Genomic DNA, 22690 nt, shown 5'->3' with positions numbered 1-22690 from the left:
AGAGATGGGGGCCAGGTTCTGTGGCAGGTGCCAGGGCAATTCAGGCAGCTGAGCTGGGAAACGCATCAGTCCCACTTGGCCCCATTGCTTAGGTGTGAGAAAACACTCTCACCTTGCGCTCTCTGGTGGGGTTTCATCCTTCAGGTTTTCTGGAAGATCAGATGCAAGATGAGATTGAGATTCAGGTGCCTGAGAAGTCCCCGCTGACCCCTCTCCCACGGGAAATGATCATCCTGGAGGTAGGTTCTTTTTGACTTAACAGAGTACGGTGTCGAAGCCTGTCTCCTGTGAACCCTGCAAGCCTCTCATGGTCCTCTACCCCATTGCTGAAGGCATGGGGGTGGGTTTATGTGGTGGTCCACTTTTCAGTGTTACTCCCCCAGGAAAAGCCCCCCAGTTTTTAAAATGCAGTTTTTAGTCACTCTTGCACCTTTTGGTGGCCATGTGTGTTGTTTCCATATCTTGGCTATTGTAAACAATTCTGCGATGAGCAGGGGGATGCCCGTTTCTTTTCCAGTTATGATTTCCTTTCCTTTGGATAAATATACCCAGAAGTACAGTTGTGGGATCCAGTGGTTTGCTTCTGAATTGTCTGTCTGATGCATTGGGTCCACTCTGGATTGAGGCATCCCCTCAGATTGGATTCTGAGGTCAAGTGGGAGAAGGTAGCAGTTTTCTTTGGCTAAGGCCTTTGTGGCTGGAGGACCCCTCCCTCTTTCTCTCCCTTCTCTGTCAATTTGCTTTTGTAAAACACTGAGTATCTGCTGTGCACAAGGCACCTTGGTGAAACATGGCCTTGCCTCTGGGAGCTTTGAGAGCAGGCTGTGGGGCGAGGGGAGAGGGTGAGCCAGGGGGAGAGGATGTCAAAAGGTTACTGTTGTTCAGTTGCTAAGTTGTGTCTGACTCTTTGCGACTCCATGAACTGCAGCATGCCAGGCTTCCCTGTCCTTTACTGTCTCCCAGAATTTGCTCAGACTCATGTCCACTGAGTTGGCGATGCCAATCCAATTATCTCATCCTCTGTCACCCTCTTCTTTTGCCTTCAGTCTTTCCTGGCATCCAGGGTCTTTTCCAATGAACTGGCTCTTGGCTTCAGGTAGCCAAAGTATTGAGGCTTTAGCTTCAGCATCAGTCCTTCCAATGAATATTCTTTGGGGTTCTTCAGTCCTTTAGGATGGACTGGTTGGATCTCCTTGCAGTCCAAGGGACTCTCAAAAGTCTTCTCCAGCACCACAGTTCAAAAGCATCAATTCTTTGGTGCTCAGCCTTCTTTATGGTCCAGCTCTCATATCTGTACATGACTATTGGGAAAACCATACCTTTTGACTGTATGGCCCTTTGTCGGCAAAGTGACGTCTCTGCTTTTTAATATGCTGTCTAGGTTTGTCACAGTTTGCCTTCCAAGAAGCAGCATCTTTTAATTTCTTGGCTGTAGTTACCATCCACACAGATTTTGGAGCCCAAGAAAAGAAAATCATTTACCGCTTCCACTTTTCCCCGCTCTGTTTGCCTTGAAGGGACCTTGCCTGATGGGACCAGATGCCATGATCTTAATTTTTTGAATGCTGAATTTTATGCCAGGTTTTTCACTCTCTTCCTCTTCACTTTCATCAGGAGGCTCCTTAGTTTCTCTTCACATTCTGCCATTAGTGTGGTATTATCTGCATATCTGAGGTTCTTGATATTTCTCTGGGCAATCTTTTTTTTTTTTTTTTCACTTTTCAATGTTTTTTTATTGTTTGACAGGCATTTACAACGTTCCATTCATAGACCTAAAAACATAAAAATAGACCTTCTTTCAGCTTATAAAAGAAATATATAAGAACTTTTGACATAGACACATCATGACCTTATGTACAAGAGACAGTGGCACCCTCTCCAAGCACCAGACTTTCCAGCATTTTCAGACAAACTCATTGCACTGGGACTGGTCAGTGGGACTATTAGAAGCCTCCACTTCAGTTTTCCACAATCTGGGCAATCTTGATTTCAGCTTGTGATTTATCCAGCCAGGCATTTCACATGTTGTCAAAAAGTGGGCAGATCCAAATCCTGGAAGGCCCTATTGATCTTCGTTAAAAAAAAAAAAAAAAAAAAGGACTTTTTATCCTCAAAAGAGAAAGAGCTCACTAAGAGAGGTGAACAGGTATGGAAGCACTTCATTTATTGAGCCTTATCTCTGGCTGGGTTTTCTCATGTGATTTTTTTGTTTTCTTTTAAGATAATTTAAAATTCTTGAAATTGTTGGAGCCACCAGTAGCATAAATCTAGATTCTCTAACGGAGTCATGAGACTGACAAGACTGGCAACTCTGCTTGAATAAATTTTGGATCTGGTCATATTAAAATCTGGATATTTGAGGAGAAGGTTTTAATCCATACAAATAGGATTTCCATAAGATCATCTCCAGTTTCAGTCTTACCCCTGGTGTTCTAGCACCAGCCTTGTTAGTTACCAGCTCCACTCCTGCCTCCATCCCCCTCACCTTCCTAAACACCTACACCTGTTCTTGTGAACTGTGAGCTAGCTTAATGGCTCATGTTCTCATCATAATCTTTTTATAGAATCTTTTCCAGATTCTTTTCCCTTCTAGGTTATTGTGTGCATGCTCAGTCGCTCAGTTGTGTCCGACTCTGTGACCCCTTGGACTGTATCGCTCTACTATGTCACTTCCCTGCTTGAGAGTGTTGATGATGTCCTTCTTGCCTGAGTCAGGTCCATCCTGGCCAGCAGAATCTGCTCTCCTTGGCCCTGTCCTACCTCTCAAGTCCTACAGGCTCCTTGGGCTGGTTCCTTGATTGTATACTACTCTTAACACCTTGTTGAGGATCCCGAAGAGCTTTATTTAGGAGGGTTATGTTTATTGGAGAAGGAAATGGCAACCCACTCCAGTACTCTTGCCTGGAGAATCCCATGGACGGAGGAGCCTGGTAGGCTACAGTCCACAGGGTCGCAAAGAGTCGGACATGACTCAGCGACTTCACTTCACCTCATGTTTATTGATACTTACTGCTGGAGAAGACTCTTGAGAGTCCCTTGGATTGCAAGGAGATCAAACTAGTCAATCCTAAGGGAAATCCACCCTGAATATTCACTGGAAGGACTGGTGCTGAAGCTCCAATACTTTGACCACCTGATGCGAAAAGCTGACTCATTGGAAAAGACCCTGATGCTAGGAAAGATTGAAGGCAGAAGGGGATGATTCAATGGACATGAGTTTGAGTGAACTCTGGGAAATAGTGAAGGATAGGGAAGCCTGGTGTGCTGCACTCCACGGGGTTGCAAACAGTTGGACAAAACTGAGCAACCGAACAACAACAACTGTATTAGGAACTAAAACTGAAAAAAGTAAAATATTTATTAATTCATTAAAAATAATATCTCATTACATGTTAACATTTTTAATTAAAAATAATTGTATTTTCAAAGAAAAAACTTTAGTGAAGAGTGATGTTGTTAGCAAATTTATATGTTTGACTTAATAGAAGATGGACTTCGTGTGCTTTGAATCTGTTGTGATATGTTCTCATTGAAGTATATGAAGAGAATTTAGTCTTGAAAAATAGGTAGTTGGGAAAGGGAGGAGTGTTTTAATAGTCTTTTAAAATAATTGTGGATATTCTTTGATATTACATTAAACTTTGACAAGCATAGGGACATTTGCTTTTGTTAAACAGGTAACAAGTATTTTTGTTTCCAAGTTTACATAAGAGATGCAGGTTCAGTCTCTGGGTTGGGAAGATCCCCTGGAAGAGGAAATGGCAACCCATTCCAGTGTTCTTGCTTGGAGAATCCCATGGACAGAGGAGCCTAGTGAGCTACAGTCCATAGGGTGGCAAAGAGTTGGACATGACTGAATGTCTGAGTACTAAAATAACCAGTGTTAATTTGAAAACAAATATACTTGTTACCTGTTTAACAAAAGCAAAAATCCCCTTGCTGATATGTGACTTGCTGGAATCCCTTGACTTCTCATGTAGCTCATTTTCCATCCCCAGAGTGTTTTCTGGTCCTCCCCATTTGATAAGGGAACTCCTGAGAGTGTATGACCATGGCTGGACTTGTTGTTCAGTTACTGAGTTATGTCTGACTATTTGCAACCCCATGGACTGCAGCATGCCAGGCTTCCCTGTCCTTCACCATTTCCCAGAGTTTGCTCAAACTCAACATCCATTGAATTGGTGATGCCATCCAACCATTTCATCCTCTGTTGTCCCCTTCTCCTCCTGCCTTCTATCTTTCCCAGTATCAGAGTCTTTTCCAATGAGTCGGCTCTTCGCATCAGGTGGCTGAAGTACTGAGCTTCAGGTTCAGCCTCAGTCCTTCCAATGAATATTCAGGGTTGATTTTCTTTAGGATTGACTGGTTTGATCTCCTTGCAGTCCAAGGAACTCTCAAAAGCCTTCTCCAGCACCGCAATTTGAAAGCATCAATTCTTCGGTGCTCAGCCTTCTTTATGGTCCATCTCTCACATCCATACATGACTATTGAAAAAGCCATAGCTTTGACTATACAGGTCTTTGTCAGCAAAGTGATGTCTGTACTTTCAGCTCTACAGTCTTGTTGAGTTTGACTGAACAGGCCTCTCAACTTCAAGCTACGTTGTGATGCTCTGCATACTTGATATTATTTGTTGTGGTTAATGTACAGTAAATGTCATAGTGCTTTCTGCCTGGCTTACTTTCTTTTTCCCTCCTGCAAAGACTGCTCTAGAAAAACTGGAAGGAGAGCTTCAGGAAGCCAATCAGAACTATCAGGCTTTGAAGAAAAACTTCCTAGAACTGACGGAATTCAAACATCTCCTGAAGAAAACCCAGGACTTCTTTGAGGTTGTAATTTGGGGACTGTGTATTCAAGGGCCCTTTTCTCTAGAACCTCAAATTTCTATTTTGACAACTGGTTGGTTTGGAATATGAGTAAATTGTGATGTTTCTGTTGTCTGGCTGGGCTGTGGGTGGTGAGGGTTAGGGTGGCATGTGGCGTTGGTTGAAATGAATACAAAAATATTATCAGATCAAATCAATCGCTCAGTCGTGTCTGACTCTTTGTGACCCTATGAATCGCACCATTCCAGGCCTCCCTGTCCATCACCAACACCCGGAGTTCACCCAGACTCATGTCCATCGAGTCAGTGATGCCATCCAGCCATCTCATCCTCTGTCGTCCCCTTCTCCTCTTGCCCCCTATCCCTCCCAGCATCAGAGTCTTTTCCAATGAGTCAACTCTTCGCATGAGGTGGCCAAAGTACTGGAGTTTCAGCTTTAGCATCATTCCCTCCAAAGAAATCCCAGGGCTGATCTCCTTCAGAATGGACTGGTTGGATCTCCTTGCAGTCCAAGGGACTCTCAAGAGTCTTCTCCAACACCACAGTTCAAAAGCATCGATTCTTCGGTGCTCAGCCTTAAGGAGCTCACTAATAAAGTACGTGGCCCAAATGGCCCAGAGAGAAATGGAAGTCAGAAAAAAGCACAACAATTAGTTTGAGCAGATTTGGGATTTGGGTACGAAGAGACCTTGTTTTAAATACACAGTTAAAAAAAAAAAAAATACACAGTTACATCTTTATTTGAAACAGAAAACTAAATTAGGTTTAAGCATCAGGTCTTCTGAATTCTATTTGTAGAAAATTGAGTAATTATGTAAAAGCAGATGAAGTCATGCAATGTGGGTGCTTTTAAGATAGTCTAAGTACATTTAAATGAAAATAGTGATTCTTTGACTTTCAGACAGAAGCCAACTTAGCAGATGATTTCTTTGTAGAAGACACTTCCGGTCTCCTGGAGTTGAGACCTACGCCTGCGTACATCAGTGGAAAGCTGGGGTCAGTGAAATTCCTGCTCTGAAGGTTATATGTAGTTGGGTCCCTGGTCTGCATGCTCAGTGCCTGGCATGTGGTAGATTTCTCTGACTGTTTGAGTGAATGAATGAATGGACAAATCATGACTGACAAGAGGACAGTTTCACACGATTATAGGCCTCCATCCAGTAAAAAACCCAAGTTTAACCTTATCTGGTTGGTGGAGGTGTAGGTAGTGTTATCTTTTTAATGGTGAGACTGACATTCTTGAGTCTGAAGAGTGCCACATTTGTATTGTCTCCACGTGGGAAGGATATAGTGAAAATTGTTTAGGTAGGGTTTCTCGACTGTCCCTGGAGGGCTATGGGATACATGTTTTTTTTTTTTTTTTTTTTTGCCTTGTCTCTAAAATACTGTTTTGATAATAGATTTGGAGTGTGAAGTTTGAAGTGTAATTAGCAATGTGGTAGTTGGGCAGTCACGTCTTCCACAAGTAGAAGTAACAGAGTATGATAATACCCACCAAAATGTGTGATGATTCAAAATGGTGGGATTTCATTTACTGTTGAAGTAAAATTGAGAGTGAGTTTTGGAATTCTAGTTCTTTATTCAGCAGATACTGCTATTTGAGGCACTAGACATTGAATTTGGAAAGGAAAGGAAACTATGTATTGAAAATATTTAATCAGAAGGTAATACTGGGTAACATATATTTACAATAATGGGCCAATGAAAGTAACCATTTTAAGTTAATGTGAAAAGTTTGAGTTAGAAACTTATCTAGATACCTAGATGATTGTATAAGTAGAGATGTATAGACAGCAATACATACATTTCAGTCTTAGTACATTATTTGTATAAATGCATAGAGACCATTGTTGAGCAGATTGAATACTTGCTTCTTTTAGCTGCAATGATATAATGAATGGTCTGTCATATTGTTAATTGCAAATAAGTGAACATATAGTATTGGGATGATTAAGGACACGTGGACATGTCAAAGGAAACAGGAGGTCAGAGGGGAGTTGGGGTTCATTGGGACTGGGATCCAGAGTGCTAAGCAGGGCCATGTCCTTCCTTCCTGCTTAGAGGGCAGTGGGCTTCTACCTTCTGTCTGCTTATCTTCACATCCCATGGGGTCTTCTGCCTGTACCCACTCCCTGTGCCTCAGTAATATCTCCTCTTCTGACTGCCCAGGTTCACAGCCGGTGTGGTCAACCGGGAGAGGATGGCTTCCTTTGAGAGGCTGCTGTGGCGAATTTGCCGAGGAAACATCTACGTAAAGTTCAGTGAGATGGACACAGTTCTGGAAGATCCCGTTACAGTGGGTATCTCAGGCTGCGGAAAACATTCTCATAAGTTTCCTGTAGCCCCACCAGAGGGGTTTGCCCTGCCAGGGGGCTTTTGTTCTCTCAAATCCTGAGTCTTTAGCTCTATGAAGTTAATATCTACTTCCTTTTTTTCTCCTTTCTTTTCTTTTTTCTTCCCCATCCCTCCTTTTTCAAAAATACCTATGAAAGGTCAGTTCCAGGACTGAGTCTTGTTAGCACCTCATAAGTGGTCATTCCTCCAAATGACTTAACTGGACAAGTTCCTGGAAACTTTGCTGTACTGGTGCCGCATAGGTCGGCAGCTGTGTCTTCATCACAAAGCCCTGATAACTAATGTAGGTCAGTGTGCTCCAAGCTCCAGGGTGCTCTTGAGCAGAAGATGTTGTCCAGTGTGGATTCTGATTCATTGCGTCTGTGGTGGTGCCCAGGAGCCCGCATTGTTAACCAGCTTGCAGTTGGTTCCTGGTCGTCAGCAGACCGTACGTTTGGAATGAAGATTTTGAGGGTCTCCTTCACTGAGTGCCACATGTTACTGCTACTAGTTTTGTAGGATTTGCTTCTTCCACCCTTCTGGTTAGTATTTAAATCCACTTTTTAATTCCAAGAAGCTTGCTTTATTTCTAAAAAAAAATCATAATCTAGTGTAAAAAATAAAGGCTAAAAATGCAATTTTAAGCTTTATTTCATGGAAAACAACTTCATAGAAAATAAGAAAAAAGTTTGTTTTTAAAAAATACAAAAATTCAGCATTTTCATGTCTTTATTTTTATTTTTTTCTTGTGCTCTTTTTCTGTAATCCATAGCTATAGGCAGGTATGATTTAATATGGTTGTAGTTAAAACATGGAAATCTTTTTTTTTTGCCTTCTGTTGATTTTATATAATATAAATGCCCTCCTGTATTACAGTGTGTCCTATAAATATTAATATTTTAAAATGTGACATTGAATCATTACTTTTCATATCGTATTTTGACATTCTGTAGTCCTGGTGGTAAAGAGAGTATTTATAAAGTAAGATGACTTTAGCCTGATGACTTTGAAGGTCACTGAGCAGATGGTGTGTGGTCAGAATAGATTCCTGGGTCTGGTGAATCCAGAGACAAGAAGATCTTAAGAGATTCAGCAAAGGACCGTGGGTGGGAGTGGTGCTCCATGGGTGAGGGAACCTTTGGAAATAATGTAAAGCAGGCAGCTCCCCGAATCCTAAAATATCCCTTTCCTGCTCCCATGAGCAGCTACCAAAGAGACAATTCATTTTGATATTTTCAGTTGATATCTAATGTCTCCACTGAGTTGATGTGACATTCATTATCTGATTTTAGACACTTAATTTCCAATTTTTCTCCAGAATATAGACACTATGATAAGCATCATCATGCATGTGAATTTTTGTTTACTTCTGAACTAGTTCCATGATATGAATTCAAGGAAATAGGATTGCTGGCTTAAAGGGTGTGGGCATTTTCATGACCCTTGATATGTCCTGACAAGAAGCTTTTCAGTGGAGTCATACCTGATTCCAAAGATACCTGAGACGTAAGTCATGTGTAATGAGTGTGTAGGATTTGTTATCACTTTCCCAGCAACGGGTTTCATAATTTTACCTTCACTCCCCACCCCAAACTAAATAAGAGTAAAAAAGTGCATTTCTTTGCTTACAGTTAAGGTTGAACATTTCCATATATGCTTGTGAAATACCTATTTTCCTTTTCTTATAAAATGTTAGACTTGGACTTTAAAAATTTATTTAATTAGTGTTCCTTTGGGCATACAGTGACTATGTAAGTCAAACATTAGACCCGGCTCTTCGTTGTTATTGTTCGGTTGCTTAGTCATCTCCGACTCTTTGAGACCCCATGAGCTGCCACACAGCAGGCCTCCCTGTCCTTCACTGTCTCCCGGAGTTTGCTCAAACTCAGGTCTCTTGAGTCAGTGATGCCATCCAACCATCATCCTCTGCTGCCTCCTCCTTTTGCTTTCAATCTTTCCCAGCATCAGGGTCTTTTCCAATGAGTCGGCTCTTCACATCAGGTGGCCAAAGTATTGGAGCTTCAGCATCAGTCCTTCCAATGAATATTCAGGGTTGATTTCCCTTAGGATTGACTGATTTGGTCTTGTTGTCCAAGGGACCCTTAAGAGTCTTCTCCAACACCACAGTTCAAAAGCATCAATTCTTTGGTGCTCAGCCTTCTTTCTGGTCCAGCTCTCATATCCCTGCATGACTGCTGGCTCTGTCTTTGTTAAATGTCAAATACCATTCGTCCCTAAAGTATAAATGTTGTTTATGAGTTACCTTTGGTGAGCTAGGTCAGCTACTTTTACTTTAAGGCTTGCATATCCTGGTTCCTTCTCTTCTGTGTGTTTTGTTGTTTATTAACACATCTCTTATACACAGGGCTCAGAGCTGAATACAAGGTTCGGCTGTGATCCCTCTCGTGTAGCAGACAGCGATGTTGTCCCTCTGAGGCTGCATCAGCCTGCCTGAGGGCTCCACCCAGCCTGCCTCCATGGCCTTGCCCTCAATCATAATATTACAAACTTGAATCAACTGGGAGAAGTTGAAGTTTTCCAATTTTAAATTTAGAAAAAATAAATTCTAAACACATGCATTTTACTGTTCTGATTTTCCAGAGAGAAGAAATTAAAAAGAATATATTCATCATATTTTATCAAGGAGAACAGCTCAGGGAGAAAATCAAGAAGGTCTGTGATGGGTAAGCGACTATTAAAGGTTCTTTTCATCAGCTATTTGGATCAGGATTAGTTCAGGGTCTATGCAATAAATCCAAATAAACTTTCCTGGTTGCTCAGTGGTAATGAATTCTCCTGCCAGTGCAGGAGACATGGGTTCAATTCCTGGATGGGGAAGATCCCCTGGAGAAGGGAATGGCAACCCTCTCTGGTATTCTTGTCTGGGAATTCCCATGGACAGAGAAGCCTGGCAGGCTGTAGTCCAGGGGGTCACAGAGAGTTGGACATAACTTAGCAATTGAACAACAGCAAGGCTCGAGTAGGGCTTCTTTGAGGTTGCTTAAGGTTTTTGAATAACTTTCCCACGTTTGATAATAGTGCTAAAAAGGCAACTGCTTTTTAGTAACTGGGGATAGAAACAGAGAGATCTTGATGTGTAAAATTTAAAAGGTCGAAAAAGACGTTTCAGTTGATTCCTTCTCACCCCTTTATCAGCTGCTAAACAACAAGCAAACTGCATGCTTAGTCGTTTCTGAGGTTACTGAATCATCTTATGTGTAGCCCCTTAGAAGCAGAAATTCAGTAGAGAAAAGACACCAAAACAGTAAGTTCTGGGGAGAAGACAAGACTAGTCAAGCTTGCAGTCGTTTTTATACACCAGCTGGTGGGTTTTGTGGTTTGAATGGAGCCCATTCATATAATAGAACCACAGGTTTAATTCAGATGGTGTGAGCCATGTGTTGGGAACCGTAGGCCGAGATCCAGTGTCTGGCTGCTCGCTAGATGGTTACTGTGGGGGAAAGTGGTCATCTAACCAAAGTGGACAAGGGATGGGTTAGTAGAAAAGGATGTGCCTATGCTTCTTGGCAATCACCCACGTGTGTCCTATGGAATGTTTGAAACACAGGTATCGAGCCACTGTATACCCCTGCCCAGAGCTGGCGTTGGAGCGCAGAGAGATGCTGCAGGGCGTCAACATGAGGCTGGAAGATTTACTCACCGTGAGTGAGGCATTCAGGCGTGTGACATAAACACCTGCCATTTCCTATGAGTCCTGTCTCCCAGGGCGCTTGCTCCAAGGTTGGCTGGAATGTCTGCTATGCTCGACTCGCTGTTGCTGCAGAAGGCTTCTTAATTAGTAGATGGATGGCATTCACTAAGCTCGTGATGATTCTGCTTGTCAGGGATGCTTTGCCGGGGCTTAGAGTTAACCACGGCCCTGGTCAGCCTTCAGTTCCCCACCCCAGGCTGATAGAAGGAACCTTTTATTGCCAGACTGGCCTAGGCCGCCTGTATGATATAACTCACTAGCCAATGAAGGCGAACAGCCAGTCTTGCTGATTTTTTTTCTGCACGGAATTGCCCGGTTGTGTGAGCCAAGCAATTAATTCTGTCAAGGCAGCGAGTCAAGTTTCACATATGAACACGCCCCCAGTTCATATCCTCATACTGAATCTGTTGTCACCTAGGATGGCTCTCAAAACATAGGACTTTTCTTCAATAATAGTAATAAGCTTTGTGAGTGATCCCTGAAAGCTGCTGGCCTATATCAAATGGTATATTCCAGATCAGCTCTGTCCAGTAGGTGGTGGCGGAAATGTTATATAGCATGTGAGTCCAGTGTCATAGCCGTGAGCCACGTGTCACCCCTGAGCATTTGAAATGTGGCTGGGGGAGTGGATTTTTATTTGTATTTAATGTGGCTGCTGTCTGATCAGCACAAATCTAGATACTTGATGAGTATCTTTAGAAATTCGATGTGTGTGTGTTCATCTTCCCAGAAAAAGCAGTGTTTGATTTTCTAATCCTCTCTCTTCCCTCTTTGTCACGTCAGGGAGACTCTTTCCCTGAAGCAATTACCCTTGAAGTCCTTTCCCCCGAATACTTTGCCAGGTTTTATGAAAACTGCATGAGGAGGGACTTCTCTGGTGGTTCAGGGGTTGGGACTCTGTGCTTCCTCTGCAGGGAACTCGGGTTCGATCCCTGGTTAGGGAACAAGATCCTGCATGCCCGATGGAATGGCCAAAACAAAACAAAAGTCTCATGAGGAGGATGAAAGTTAGGCTAGACTTACACTTAGGTTTCAGATGTCTTGGGTAGCCCTGTGTAATGGTTACTGAAAGTGTTACTGGGTTGTATCATCAGAACAAAAACTGGTTCCATTTAAACAAATCCTGTGTGGGCCAGATCACCCATCATTCCTTCATTCATTAATTCACTTGTCATTTATTGGAGAGGTTTAGTATGTAAGGCATTTCAACAGATGTATGTTTCCTTTGGCTGATGTAACAAATTACGGCAAACTGGGTGGCTTAAAATAACCACATTTATTCTCCCACAGTTCTGTCTTGAGAAGTCTGAGATCAAGGTGCCAGCAGAGCCAGGCTTCCTCTGAAGGCACTAGGAAAGGATCCTTGCTTGCCTGTTTTGCTATAGTTCGCATGTATATATCACCCCAAAATTTGAACGTTAAAAACCTGATGACTGGGACTTTCCTGGTGGTCCAGTGGTTAAGAATCTGCCTTCCAATGCAGGGGACATGGGTTGAATCCCTGGTCCAGGAACTGAGATACCACATGCTGGGAGCAAGCAAGCCCATGCACCACAACTACTGAGCCCGTGCACCCTACAGCCCGTGCTCCCTACAGCCTGTGCTCCCTAACAAGAGAGTAGCCCCTGCTTGCCACAACTAGAGAGAGCCCGAGTGCAGCAATAAAAAGCCTGTGTGCTACAACGAAGGCCCAGTGCAGCAAAAAAGAAAAAAAGGCAACAAAACCCCACAAAAACCTAATGCCCTGGATGATGGTATTGGGAGATGGGGCCTTTGGGAGGTGATTAGTTCATGAGATTGGGGTTCTCCTGCATGCGATTAATGCCCCTTTAAAAAGAACCTTAGAGAGCTGGCTTGCCCTTCTGCCATGTTGGGTTAGAATTTGAAGTCTGCAGCCGAGACAAGGGCCTTCAACCATGCTAATCTCAGACTTCTACCTTCCAGAACTGGGAAAACTTTCTGTTACAAAGCACCGGTCTATGATGTTTTATCATAGCTGCTCGAGTGGATTAAGGCATCTTCCCAGCTGCTGGTGGCTGTCAGCCATCCTTGCTGGTCCTTGCTTCGTTGATGCATCACTCCGGTCTCTGTCTCCATCACACACATCTTCCCTGTGGGTCTCAGTGTCCAGATTTCTTATAAAAACATTGATCATACCAGAATAGTGCACACCCTACTCCAGCATGACCTCATTTTAACTTGATCACATCTGCAAAGACCATATTTCCAAGATCATGTTCCCAGCTACCAGTCTTAGGACTTCAGCATGTCTTTTGCGGGGACACCATTCAACCTATCACAATAGTACTATAAGGGGTTTAGAAGAAAAGGAATATACAGTCCTGGCCTCAGGGCTTTAACCTCTAGTGCAGGAGTTCAAGGCCAGGTGAGAACTGCGAGGCAGAGGAGCGGGCAGGAGCCGAGGACACCTCCAGGTCTGGCTGTCCTGCATTTTTGCCATGTTATCTGTCATCTCCCTGAGTGTCCTTTGTTTTGCTGGGTGCTGTTTTTTTGGCCAGGTGTTAACACAGACAGAGTCTCACCGTCAGAGCCTCCTGCAAGAAGCAGCTGCCAACTGGCACTCCTGGGTCATCAAAGTGCAGAAGATGAAGGCCATCTATCACATCCTGAACCTGTGCAACATTGACATCACCCAGCAATGTGTCATCGCTGAGATCTGGTTCCCAGTGGCTGACACCGTGCGCATCAGGAGGGCACTGGAGCAAGGCGTGGTGCGTGCGGGAGGGGGCAGGGGGCGGGGAGGGTCATGTCCAGTTGAGTGGGCCCTCTGCCAGGTGTTCAGATTGCTAGCTTCCTAAGTCACGTGACCCTTACCTGGTAGGATTGTCTCTATCTTTACGCCTTTGGTCCTTACCCAGTGTGTGGGCACATGTCAGAAAGGCCTATTCTTCTCAGTGTCTTACCCACAGGTGACATTTCTTTGATCTTAGCAAGAGTGTACTGGGTGCTGATGTGCTGCTGTCCCTCTGCTAGCTTTGTCGGGCTGGAAAGACAGATAGCCAGACACCTGCAACAATAGCCAGAAGGCAGGGAGTGGATGGCTCCCCATGCCTGCCGTTGTGCTGAGCACTCAGGCACCTTGTGTAACTCTCACCGTGCTCTTGAGTCCTCTCTCTGCCCAGTGGGGGGCCTGTCTCATCACCTATTTGCCCCATGGAAATTTGAGAGAGGGTCAAGGCCATTAGGAATACAGGAACAAAATTTGGAAAGTGAATAAACTCTTGAGAGAGTAAGTCAGAAGGAAGAGTAGAGGGCTCAGAACTGTGCATAACATTTGCAGGAGCTTGAGGATGGAGATTGCCAGAGAATCAGGAGGAACTCTACTTTCTTTGACAACTTCCTTTAAGATACATTACATAAGTACTAACTTCAGATGAAATCATGAGTCTCAGATCAAGAAATTGTCCCAAGTTCACTGAGTAAGTGACAGGAGTTGGGCTGTGAGCCATGTGCTTACGCCCAGCCAATGGCATTCTTCCTAACATCTTCTCATATGTTCTTTTTGCAGGAACTAAGTGGCTCCTCCATGGTCCCCATCTTGACAGCAGTGCAGTCTAAAACAGCTCCTCCCACGTTTAACAGGACAAATAAATTCACAGCTGGCTTCCAGAATATTGTAGATGCATATGGCATAGGCAGTTACCGGGAGATGAACCCAGGTAAAGGAATCTGATGTGTTTCTCAATCAGGCAGCTTGTAAATGAAAATTGAACAAGATTTATCACAGCGGTGGCCTTGGCAATTCATTGCTTTGAATTGTGACATTCCTAAAATCTTACTTGGTTTTCTGATGCCCCTAATTGTCTTTTAAAATGGTGATTAGCTAGATATACTCCTTGACAGGATTTCACCTGTTCTCAGGCAGACAAATTCAGTTTTCATTTTCTTACTGATTCAATGAGGGTCATCTTAGGCATCTTCACAGTCACATAGTGTTGTGTGGGAGAGATGGCAATGGGCACAGATAGGACTTTTAGTCAGAAGACTGGATTCTCAGTGATATTGTATCACTGAGTCTGATTTGTAAAGTAAGAGGGTAGACCAGATGTCCTTTAGCCAAGCAGTTCATGGTGCTGCTGTTCTCCAGCCTGAGTTTGAATCTAATTTGTGACCTGTATTGCAGGGTCCTGTGAGTAATTGCTGGAGGTGTGTGGTGCATGTGAATGGTTGAAAAACAAACAGAAGGTGGTAGTGGACAGGGTATAGAAAGCACTTAGAGAGAGAAAACTGGTTTTAAATCCCATTAAACTTTGTGATCTTGGGGAAAGTCACTTTTGTTGGTGGTGTTCAGTTGCTAAATCACGTCCAACTCTTTGCGACCCCATGGACCGCAGCATGCCAGGCTTCCCCGTCCTCCACTATTTCCTGGAGTTTGCTCAAACTCCTGTCCGTTGAGTTGGTGATGCTATCCAACCATCTCATCCTCTGTTGCCCCTTCTCCTCCTGCCCTCAATATTTTCCAACGTCAGAGTTTTTTCCAATGAGTCGACTCTTCTCATCAGGTGGCCAAAGTATTGGAGCTTCAGAAGGTCACTTAGCTACTCCAAAACGCAGCTCATCTGTAAAGTGGGGAGTAGTAATATTTACCTCGGAGAAGGCAATGGCAACCCACTCCAGTATTCTTGCCTGGAAAATCCCATGGGCAAAGGAGCCTGGTAGGATGCAGTCCATGGGGTTTCGAAGAGTCGAACACGACTGAGTGACTTCACTTTCACTTTTCACTTTTATGCATTGGAGAAGGAAATGGCAACCCACTCCAGTATTCTTGCCTGGGGAATCCCGGGGACGGGGGAGCCTGGTGGGCTGCCGTCTGTGGGGTCGCACAGAGTCGGACATGACTGAAGCGACTTAGCAGCAGCAGCAGCAGCAGCAGTAATATTTATCTGCTGCTGCTACGTCGCTTCAGTTGTGTCCGACTCTGTGCGACCCCACAGACGGCAGCCCACCAGGCTCCCCCGTCCCTGGGATTCCCCAGGCAAGAATACTGGAGTGGGTTGCCAAATATTTACCTACTGAGGAGTTAATGTATGTGAGGGCTGAGTGTCAGAGGTGGGGATGGTGAGAGAAGACAGACACAGAAAGATGCAAGGGACCAGCTTTTATGTCATGGAGCCTGGTAGGGAAATCTTTGATGTGGGGCTGAAAGAATGTTGGGAGGACTCAGGCCATTGTGGTCTCACCTCTACAGCTCCCTACACCATCATCACTTTCCCCTTCCTGTTCGCCGTGATGTTTGGAGACTGTGGTCATGGAACTGTGATGTTCCTGGCAGCCCTTTGGATGGTCCTTAATGAGAAACACTTGCTCGCTCAGAAGTCGACCAATGAGGTGGGTGCCCATCAACTGTCTCACCTGTTTTCTTGGAGGTTATAAATAGAACATGAAAAATGTGTCTGTTGTTTTCACCATGGAAATAAAGTGTTGTTTTAAAAAGTAAGGGAAAGTTGGAGAGTTAAAAAAGGGACCAGAATTCAGCATAAAAATTCCTGGCCAAAGGTAAAGCCTTTGGATGGTTTGGTACAGTACCATCTTTGTTTATTGTATGTTTTTCAAGAAAGTATTGATCTTTTCCTTTACTTTTTTTTCCCAACATTGATTTTTTTCCCCCCTTTGATTAGAAAAGCAATATATGTTTCTTGTAAAAATTGGGAAAATACAATAATCTAACTACCTAGAGAAAATTACAATTAATGCTTTTTTCTGTGCTTATACACAAGTATATAATTTTCTAAAATTGAGATGAAATAGTCCATGTTAGTTTGTAGCTTCCTTTTTTTTTCACTCAAAATATCACAACTATTTTTTCATGGCAGAGCCCTTCTACAATCAGCCCGTTCTCCATGTCCTTATGTAACACTGAGGAATCCTGAATATCATGTCTTCACATCAGTTCACACTTGAAATTTCCACATTTTCCATGAAGTCCCTTCACAGTATTGTGAAGATTGAGACAACTCAAGCCTGCATTGTTTCAACTTAATCAATTCAGTTGAGTCACGTCTGACTCTTTGCGACCCCATGGACTATAGCTCGCCAGGCTCCTCTGTCCATGGGATTCTCTGGGCAAGAATACTGGAGTGGGTTGCCATTCCCTTTTCCAGGGGATCTTCCTGACTCAGGGATCGAAGTGAGGTATCCTGTACTGCAAGCAGATTCTTTACTGTCTGAGCCACCAGAGAAGCCCCCTCAAGGTCACGAGTATAGATTTGACTTGCCGTACACCTCAGCAGCGTAAGTGGCAGCTCTGTTCTTGTCTCCTGGAAGGAGTAAGGCAGCAGTCACTCACTTTCAAGTGCGTCCTTTACAGCTGACACTTTTCTTCAGTTACATTTTCTAACCAAGGCTGAATTAAAGGCTGGGAGGCTGTGTGGTTTGTTTCTGCAATAACTGCCATTTCAGGACTTTTCTGGATCAGCTCTAGAAGCTCAGGAAGATCAGGGTGGGTGTGCCCTTTCTGTTTGGATCACTTTGACGCCTGCCTGGTGACCGACACGGCCCCTCTGTGTAGGATGCCCGTGTCTTGGCTGCAGGTGTCCAGTGGTGCTGGGGGCCTCCTGTAAACACGTCCCTGGGGTCTGGTTCAAAGCCCACTGACGATTGTCCTCTGTCTTCCTGGGGCCAGATTTGGAACACCTTCTTCCATGGGCGCTACCTCATCCTCCTCATGGGCATCTTCTCCATCTACACGGGCTTGATCTATAACGACTGCTTCGCCAAGTCTTTGAACATCTTTGGCTCTTCCTGGAGTGTCCAACCCATGTTCAGAAATGGCACGTGGAGGTAAGTTGGGACAGAGGTGGGTCACTCACTGGTCATCCAGGTGGACTCAGTGATCGTTCTCATGCCGGGGGCTTCTGTGCCTGGTTCTGTTCAGAGGTGCGCCCACCAATTGAACAAATAATTCAGTATTATCTGTTGAGTGTGAGACCTTGTATCACTTCCTCAGTTAACTGTGCTGGTCACTGTAATGCCTGGAAAGTTTTTTCAAAACTTCAGCCGTATTAAGTAGGTATCCTGGAGTGCATCCCACTCCCAGGCACTGTTGTGAAAACAAGCGTGGATCAGGTATAAACTGGGCATCAGAGTAGTAGTCGTGGAAGCAAGAAGACTTTGGGAGAAGAAGATGGCATTTTCTTGCTTGGCCTGGAATCGGAAAGAGAGTAAGAATACAGGCAAGAATACTGGAGTGGGTTGCCATTTCCTTTTCCAGGGAGTCTTCCCGACCCAGGGATTGAACCTGCATCTCCTGCACTGACAGGCAGGTCTTTACCACTGAGCCACCAGGGAATAGGGGCTTCATACTGAGGCTGAAAAGCCTCAGGTGATGTTCCTCACGTCTTCCCCACAGATGCTTCAGTTCAGTCTCAGGTTTCTCTGTCTTGCCCTGGAGCGTCCAGGGGAAGTGACAGGAGAGCACTTCGAGAAAGGAGAGACAGACGCCTGACCGGGTGCACAGCCCTTCGCCCGTGTTTTCTCTCTCAAGCACAGTAGGACTTTCTATTGAAGGCATGTCAAGGGTCTTACCTGCTTGCCAACTGCATATTGTAAGTGGGGAGAGAGAAAACACCATCCATCTCATCCCAGGATTTCTTAGGAAAGATTCAACACAGGGTTCCTTTTGACGTGGAGCATCCCACGAGCGTGTGAGGGCTTGGTGCTGACTGAAGCGGGGCTCAGGAGGGCTATAGTAGTGCAGGGGTGTGTGTCACTGAGGCTCCGTGAATCTCCTTTTAGTCCCTCTGCTGGGTCCAAGTGCCCTGTAGTAGAGGACAGGAATGTTAATAAATAAATAAAAATGAAGAAGAAAGCATTTTGCAGGATTCCAATTACAGATGGCCATATCTATGGGTTGTTTTTTTTTTCTTTGCAATTAGTATCCTGAAGAGATGCCTCGAAGAACAAAACTGTTATCCATTTGAAGACAGCTTGCTTAGTGCTGCTCTTCAGGTTTGCACTCATAAGCGTAGTGATGGGCTTGGAAATGTATTAAATTGGCAAAACTTTATCAAACCATGCACACACATTTTCATTTGCCCTGGAGTGTGCCTGGGAAAGGTCTGAGTCTGATGGTTGGCTGTCACTCTGCAAATGTGGGTCAGAATACGGTTCTTTTGTGTGCAGGCAAATGACCCCTGCCCCCAGTTCCAGGCCTTTGAGGCCATGCCAGACTGAGGCCCCAGGCTGGGTCCCACGCCCACACATGGATGGTATGAAGCAGACTTGCTTGAGCAGGGCGGTGAAGGGAAGCCACAGGCATCCATCAGAGTGGCAGAGGACACAGTGGCGGGTTGTGGCCACTGGCTGCAAGCTGAGTCTTGGGCCTGCTTACCCTGACAGTGGGCTGGAGACACTGTCACAGCCTCCCTCACTGCGGACCGTGCACCACTCTCAGTAAGAGGCTATGAGAAGGGCTTCGAGGATTTGGCCTCAGGGAGGATAAGGGGAAGGATAGGTCATTTTTGTGGTTTGGACAGCGTCCTTATCTTGAAATGTCCATGTTTTGACATTAGATATGATTGTGGAATGGTCTTGTTTTTGTCTTGATCCACCACGGTCACCCTGTGGCCTTATCTGATGTTCCCTGAAATTGCTATGTTCAACAGCAGATACTATGGCTTGGCTGTGGGCACCAGGCCAATTTCCTCTTTTTGTTTTGTCACACAAACACATCTCTGATAGTGAAATCCAAGCATTTGCGCTGAGGTGTGCCTTTTGGACAGGGGTCTGGGTCTGAGATGGCCAGTCAGGCCCAGCTGCTTCCACTGTCACTGAGGGCCTGGTCAGCATAATCAGCCTTCCTGAACTCCCCTCACTGGGCTACAAATACCCCCACCACACTAGCTGCAGGAGGGAGGGAATGTATTTCTAGGCAGCCTAAGTTACCAACGTCCCGTTCTTTATCCTTTCAACTACTCAGTCTTGGGTCCCTCCATAGACATGTGCTCTTAAAAAAAAAAAAAAAATTAAACCCTAATGTTCCGTCACGTTTGCACAGACAGTAAGAAGCTTCCGCTCATTGACATTTGTACTTCTAAGTGAGAAAGGGACACAGGTTTAAAAACAGTCAGTGGACCATAACTTTCAGGGGCTGAGGTTCCCAGAGGTCAGAGGCCACGTGTGGAAGCCAGTTCACTCCTCTGGGATCAGCTTTTGTGCCCCCAGGGGAGATTTCCCAGGCTGGTCCCAAGGCTGGATTTTATTTCTTCTATGCTTCCCCTGTTGCTCAGCTGGAAGAACCTGCCTGTCAATGCAGGAGACACTGGAGACGTGGGTTCAATTCCTGTGTCAGGAAGATCCCCTGGAGAAGGAAATGGCAACCCGCTCTAGCATTCTTGCCTGGGAAATCCCACGGACAGAGGAGCCTGTAGGCTACACTCCGTAGGGTCGCAAAGAGTCAGACACGGCTGAGTGTGCATGTACATATGCTCCTGTCACCCCTTCCCCCTGCCTCTTTTTTGATATAGGATAGTTTTTTCTTTACCTCATCAGGCTGATAGCCCTCGCAAAACTCAGACTGTGACCTCCTTGGGAGCCAGAGGGTAATTTCTGTAGCTTAGCACATAGTGGTTATTCAGTGAGTACACGTCACTCAGTCTCTTTGCGACCTCATGGATTGTAGCGGCCAGGCTTCTGTGTTCATGGGATTTTCTAGGCAAGAATACTGGAGTGGGTTGCCATTTCCTCCTTCAGGGAATCTTCCCAACCCAAGGATCGAACCCTGGTCTCCTAGCATTGCAGGCAGAGTCTTTACTCCTTGAGTCACCAGGGAAGCATGGTTATTTGTTAATTGAATGAGCCAGTTGGTGAGTCACACCCACAGTTAGGCTTTGATTGGCTGCTTGCAAGTGGATGACTGATGTTCCTGTAGTATCTTTCCTACCTCTGGTTGATCGTTGGTTTTGTTTTTGTTTTTCCTTTCGCTCTCAATAGTATGCAGGTATTGAAAACGAATCCACTGTTGCAGCTCGACCCAGCCGTTCCGGGAGTATACTCTGGAAATCCATACCCGTTTGGAATTGATCCGGTAATAATGTCTTCTGAGGTTAAATATTTATTATGTAAAATGTCTTGCTCAGGAGATTTCTTCCCCTCCTCTGTGTGAGGGGAAGAAAGTGCTAGAACCTATGAAATCCACAAACATGTGTTGAGATAGAAGAGCAGGTCTTGGAGGTGTTTGTGACACACTGCTCCAGATTCGAGTGCACGTCCTGCATGTACCCTATATCCAGCCACTGGGTCATTTTCCCTGAAGTTTCCCAAACGTCTGCCTCTTTCTTCTCAATCAGACCCTTGGTGGTTAACAATTGCTTCTTTAAAAGGCCCTTGTTTGCCTGGAAAATATGCTTATTAGATAAGCAATTTAGCATCCTAGCCAGGTTCCCAACTTTGACATTTTCTTCCAATGATTAACATCTTAACTTTTTCCTAGAGAAGTATGGATTTGCTTTTATATTTGCTTTATTTTACTGCATAGAATTAGAGTTTAAAAAAATGTGTTAACTCTAATTGGTTTGTTATATCTACCTCAGTTGGATTTGAGCCAGACAAAGGTGTTCCTTTGCCCAAACTTCAGGTGCAAAGCGATTTCGAGAAGTCACGCGCGCCTGTTCGTGCAAAGCCACTGGTACCATGGCCTTAGTACATAGCACCAGCAGATGGCAGGCTTGTGCTCCAAATGAGCACAAGCATCTGGACCTGAACTTGGTAGATAGGGTTCATAAATGTTTCCTCTATTCTCTTTTTGTTGGAAGAGAATCTGAGACCACAGTTTTACTTGCTGACAGTTGAGAGGAAAAATGTTGCTGTTGTTCAGTCACTAAGTCATGTCTGACTCTTTGCAACCCCATGCACTGCAGCATGCCAGGCTTCCCTGTCCTTCACTGTCTCCTGGAGTTTGCTCAAACTCCTGTCCATTGAGTCGGTGATGCCATCCAACCATCTCATCCTCTGCCGCCCTCTTCTCCTTCTGCTCTCAATCTTTCCCAGCATCAGGGTTTTTCCAGTGAGTTGGCTCTTTGCATCAGGTGGCCAAAGGATTGGAGCTTCAGCTTTAGCATCAGTCCTTCCAATGAATATTCAGGGTTGATTTCTTTTAGGATTGAGTGGTTTGATCTCCTTGAAGTCCAAGAGACTTACAGGAGTCTTCTCCAACACCATAGTTCAAAAGCATCAATTCTTCGACATTCATCCTTCTTTATGGTCCAGTTTTCACATGCATACATGACTCCTGGAAAAACCAAAGCTTTGACTATACAGACTTTTGCCGGCAAAGTGATGTCTGCTTTTTAATATGCTAAGTTTGTCACAGTTTTCCTTCCAATAACAAGTGTCTTTTAATTGAGGGATAATACTGCACTAAAATTGGTTCTCTGGTTTCTCCTCTCTTGGGGTTCGCCCCCTCTTCAGTTTTGAGTTGTCCCACTTTCTGCCTGCCTCCCCTCTCTTATAAAAACAGCGAGCATCACCCAGGATTGGGTTTTACTCGGCACTTGGATTTTAAGTTTTATCAAAAGAGGTTAAGTCCATGAAGGCTGGTTTGTAAGCTGCAAGGTGCTAAAAATAAACACAAGTTGTTATTTTTGTAGACTGGAAGGCTTTATCTTTGGTCCTAGGAGTTTCACGAGTAGCAGGCAGGCAGAGGAGGGGTATAGATGGGTGTGATTTTTAAGGTCTGGTTGACCTTTCTTTCCTTTGAATATCATTGCTCCTACCGTCTTGTCTGTTCCCTTCACAGCCCCCATCTGATGCATCAGCGAATCCTATCTGCCCAGTTTAGCTCCTCACAGACAAAGGGAGAA

The 22690-nt window shown here is 44.6% G+C and overlaps 1 protein-coding gene across 5 annotated transcripts in view; it reads left to right on the top strand.

Annotated features, from left to right (window-relative positions):
- ATP6V0A4 (ATPase H+ transporting V0 subunit a4) overlaps positions 1-22690 on the top strand; it is a 70969-nt gene that overhangs the window by 26891 nt on the left and 21388 nt on the right. For 4 of the 5 annotated variants that reach the window (XM_061414840.1, XM_061414839.1, XM_061414842.1 and 1 more), the window contains 11 exons: positions 145-239; positions 4704-4829; positions 5727-5821; positions 6995-7121; positions 9761-9843; positions 10728-10821; positions 13391-13603; positions 14401-14551; positions 16081-16220; positions 17515-17672; positions 20823-20916. In XM_061414840.1, the coding sequence (XP_061270824.1) occupies positions 145-239; positions 4704-4829; positions 5727-5821; positions 6995-7121; positions 9761-9843; positions 10728-10821; positions 13391-13603; positions 14401-14551; positions 16081-16220; positions 17515-17672; positions 20823-20916 (1376 nt within the window). The remainder of the gene's footprint in view (positions 1-144; positions 240-4703; positions 4830-5726; positions 5822-6994; positions 7122-9760; positions 9844-10727; positions 10822-13390; positions 13604-14400; positions 14552-16080; positions 16221-17514; positions 17673-20822; positions 20917-22690) is intronic. The other variant, XM_061414843.1, reaches the window with a different exon arrangement.

This window comes from Bos javanicus, chromosome 4 (genome assembly GCF_032452875.1).
Source record: "Bos javanicus breed banteng chromosome 4, ARS-OSU_banteng_1.0, whole genome shotgun sequence".
Lineage (NCBI taxonomy): Eukaryota > Metazoa > Chordata > Mammalia > Artiodactyla > Bovidae > Bos > Bos javanicus.
The sequence above is the reverse complement of the archived record's forward strand: the minus strand, read 5'-3'. Positions and strand labels throughout refer to the sequence as shown.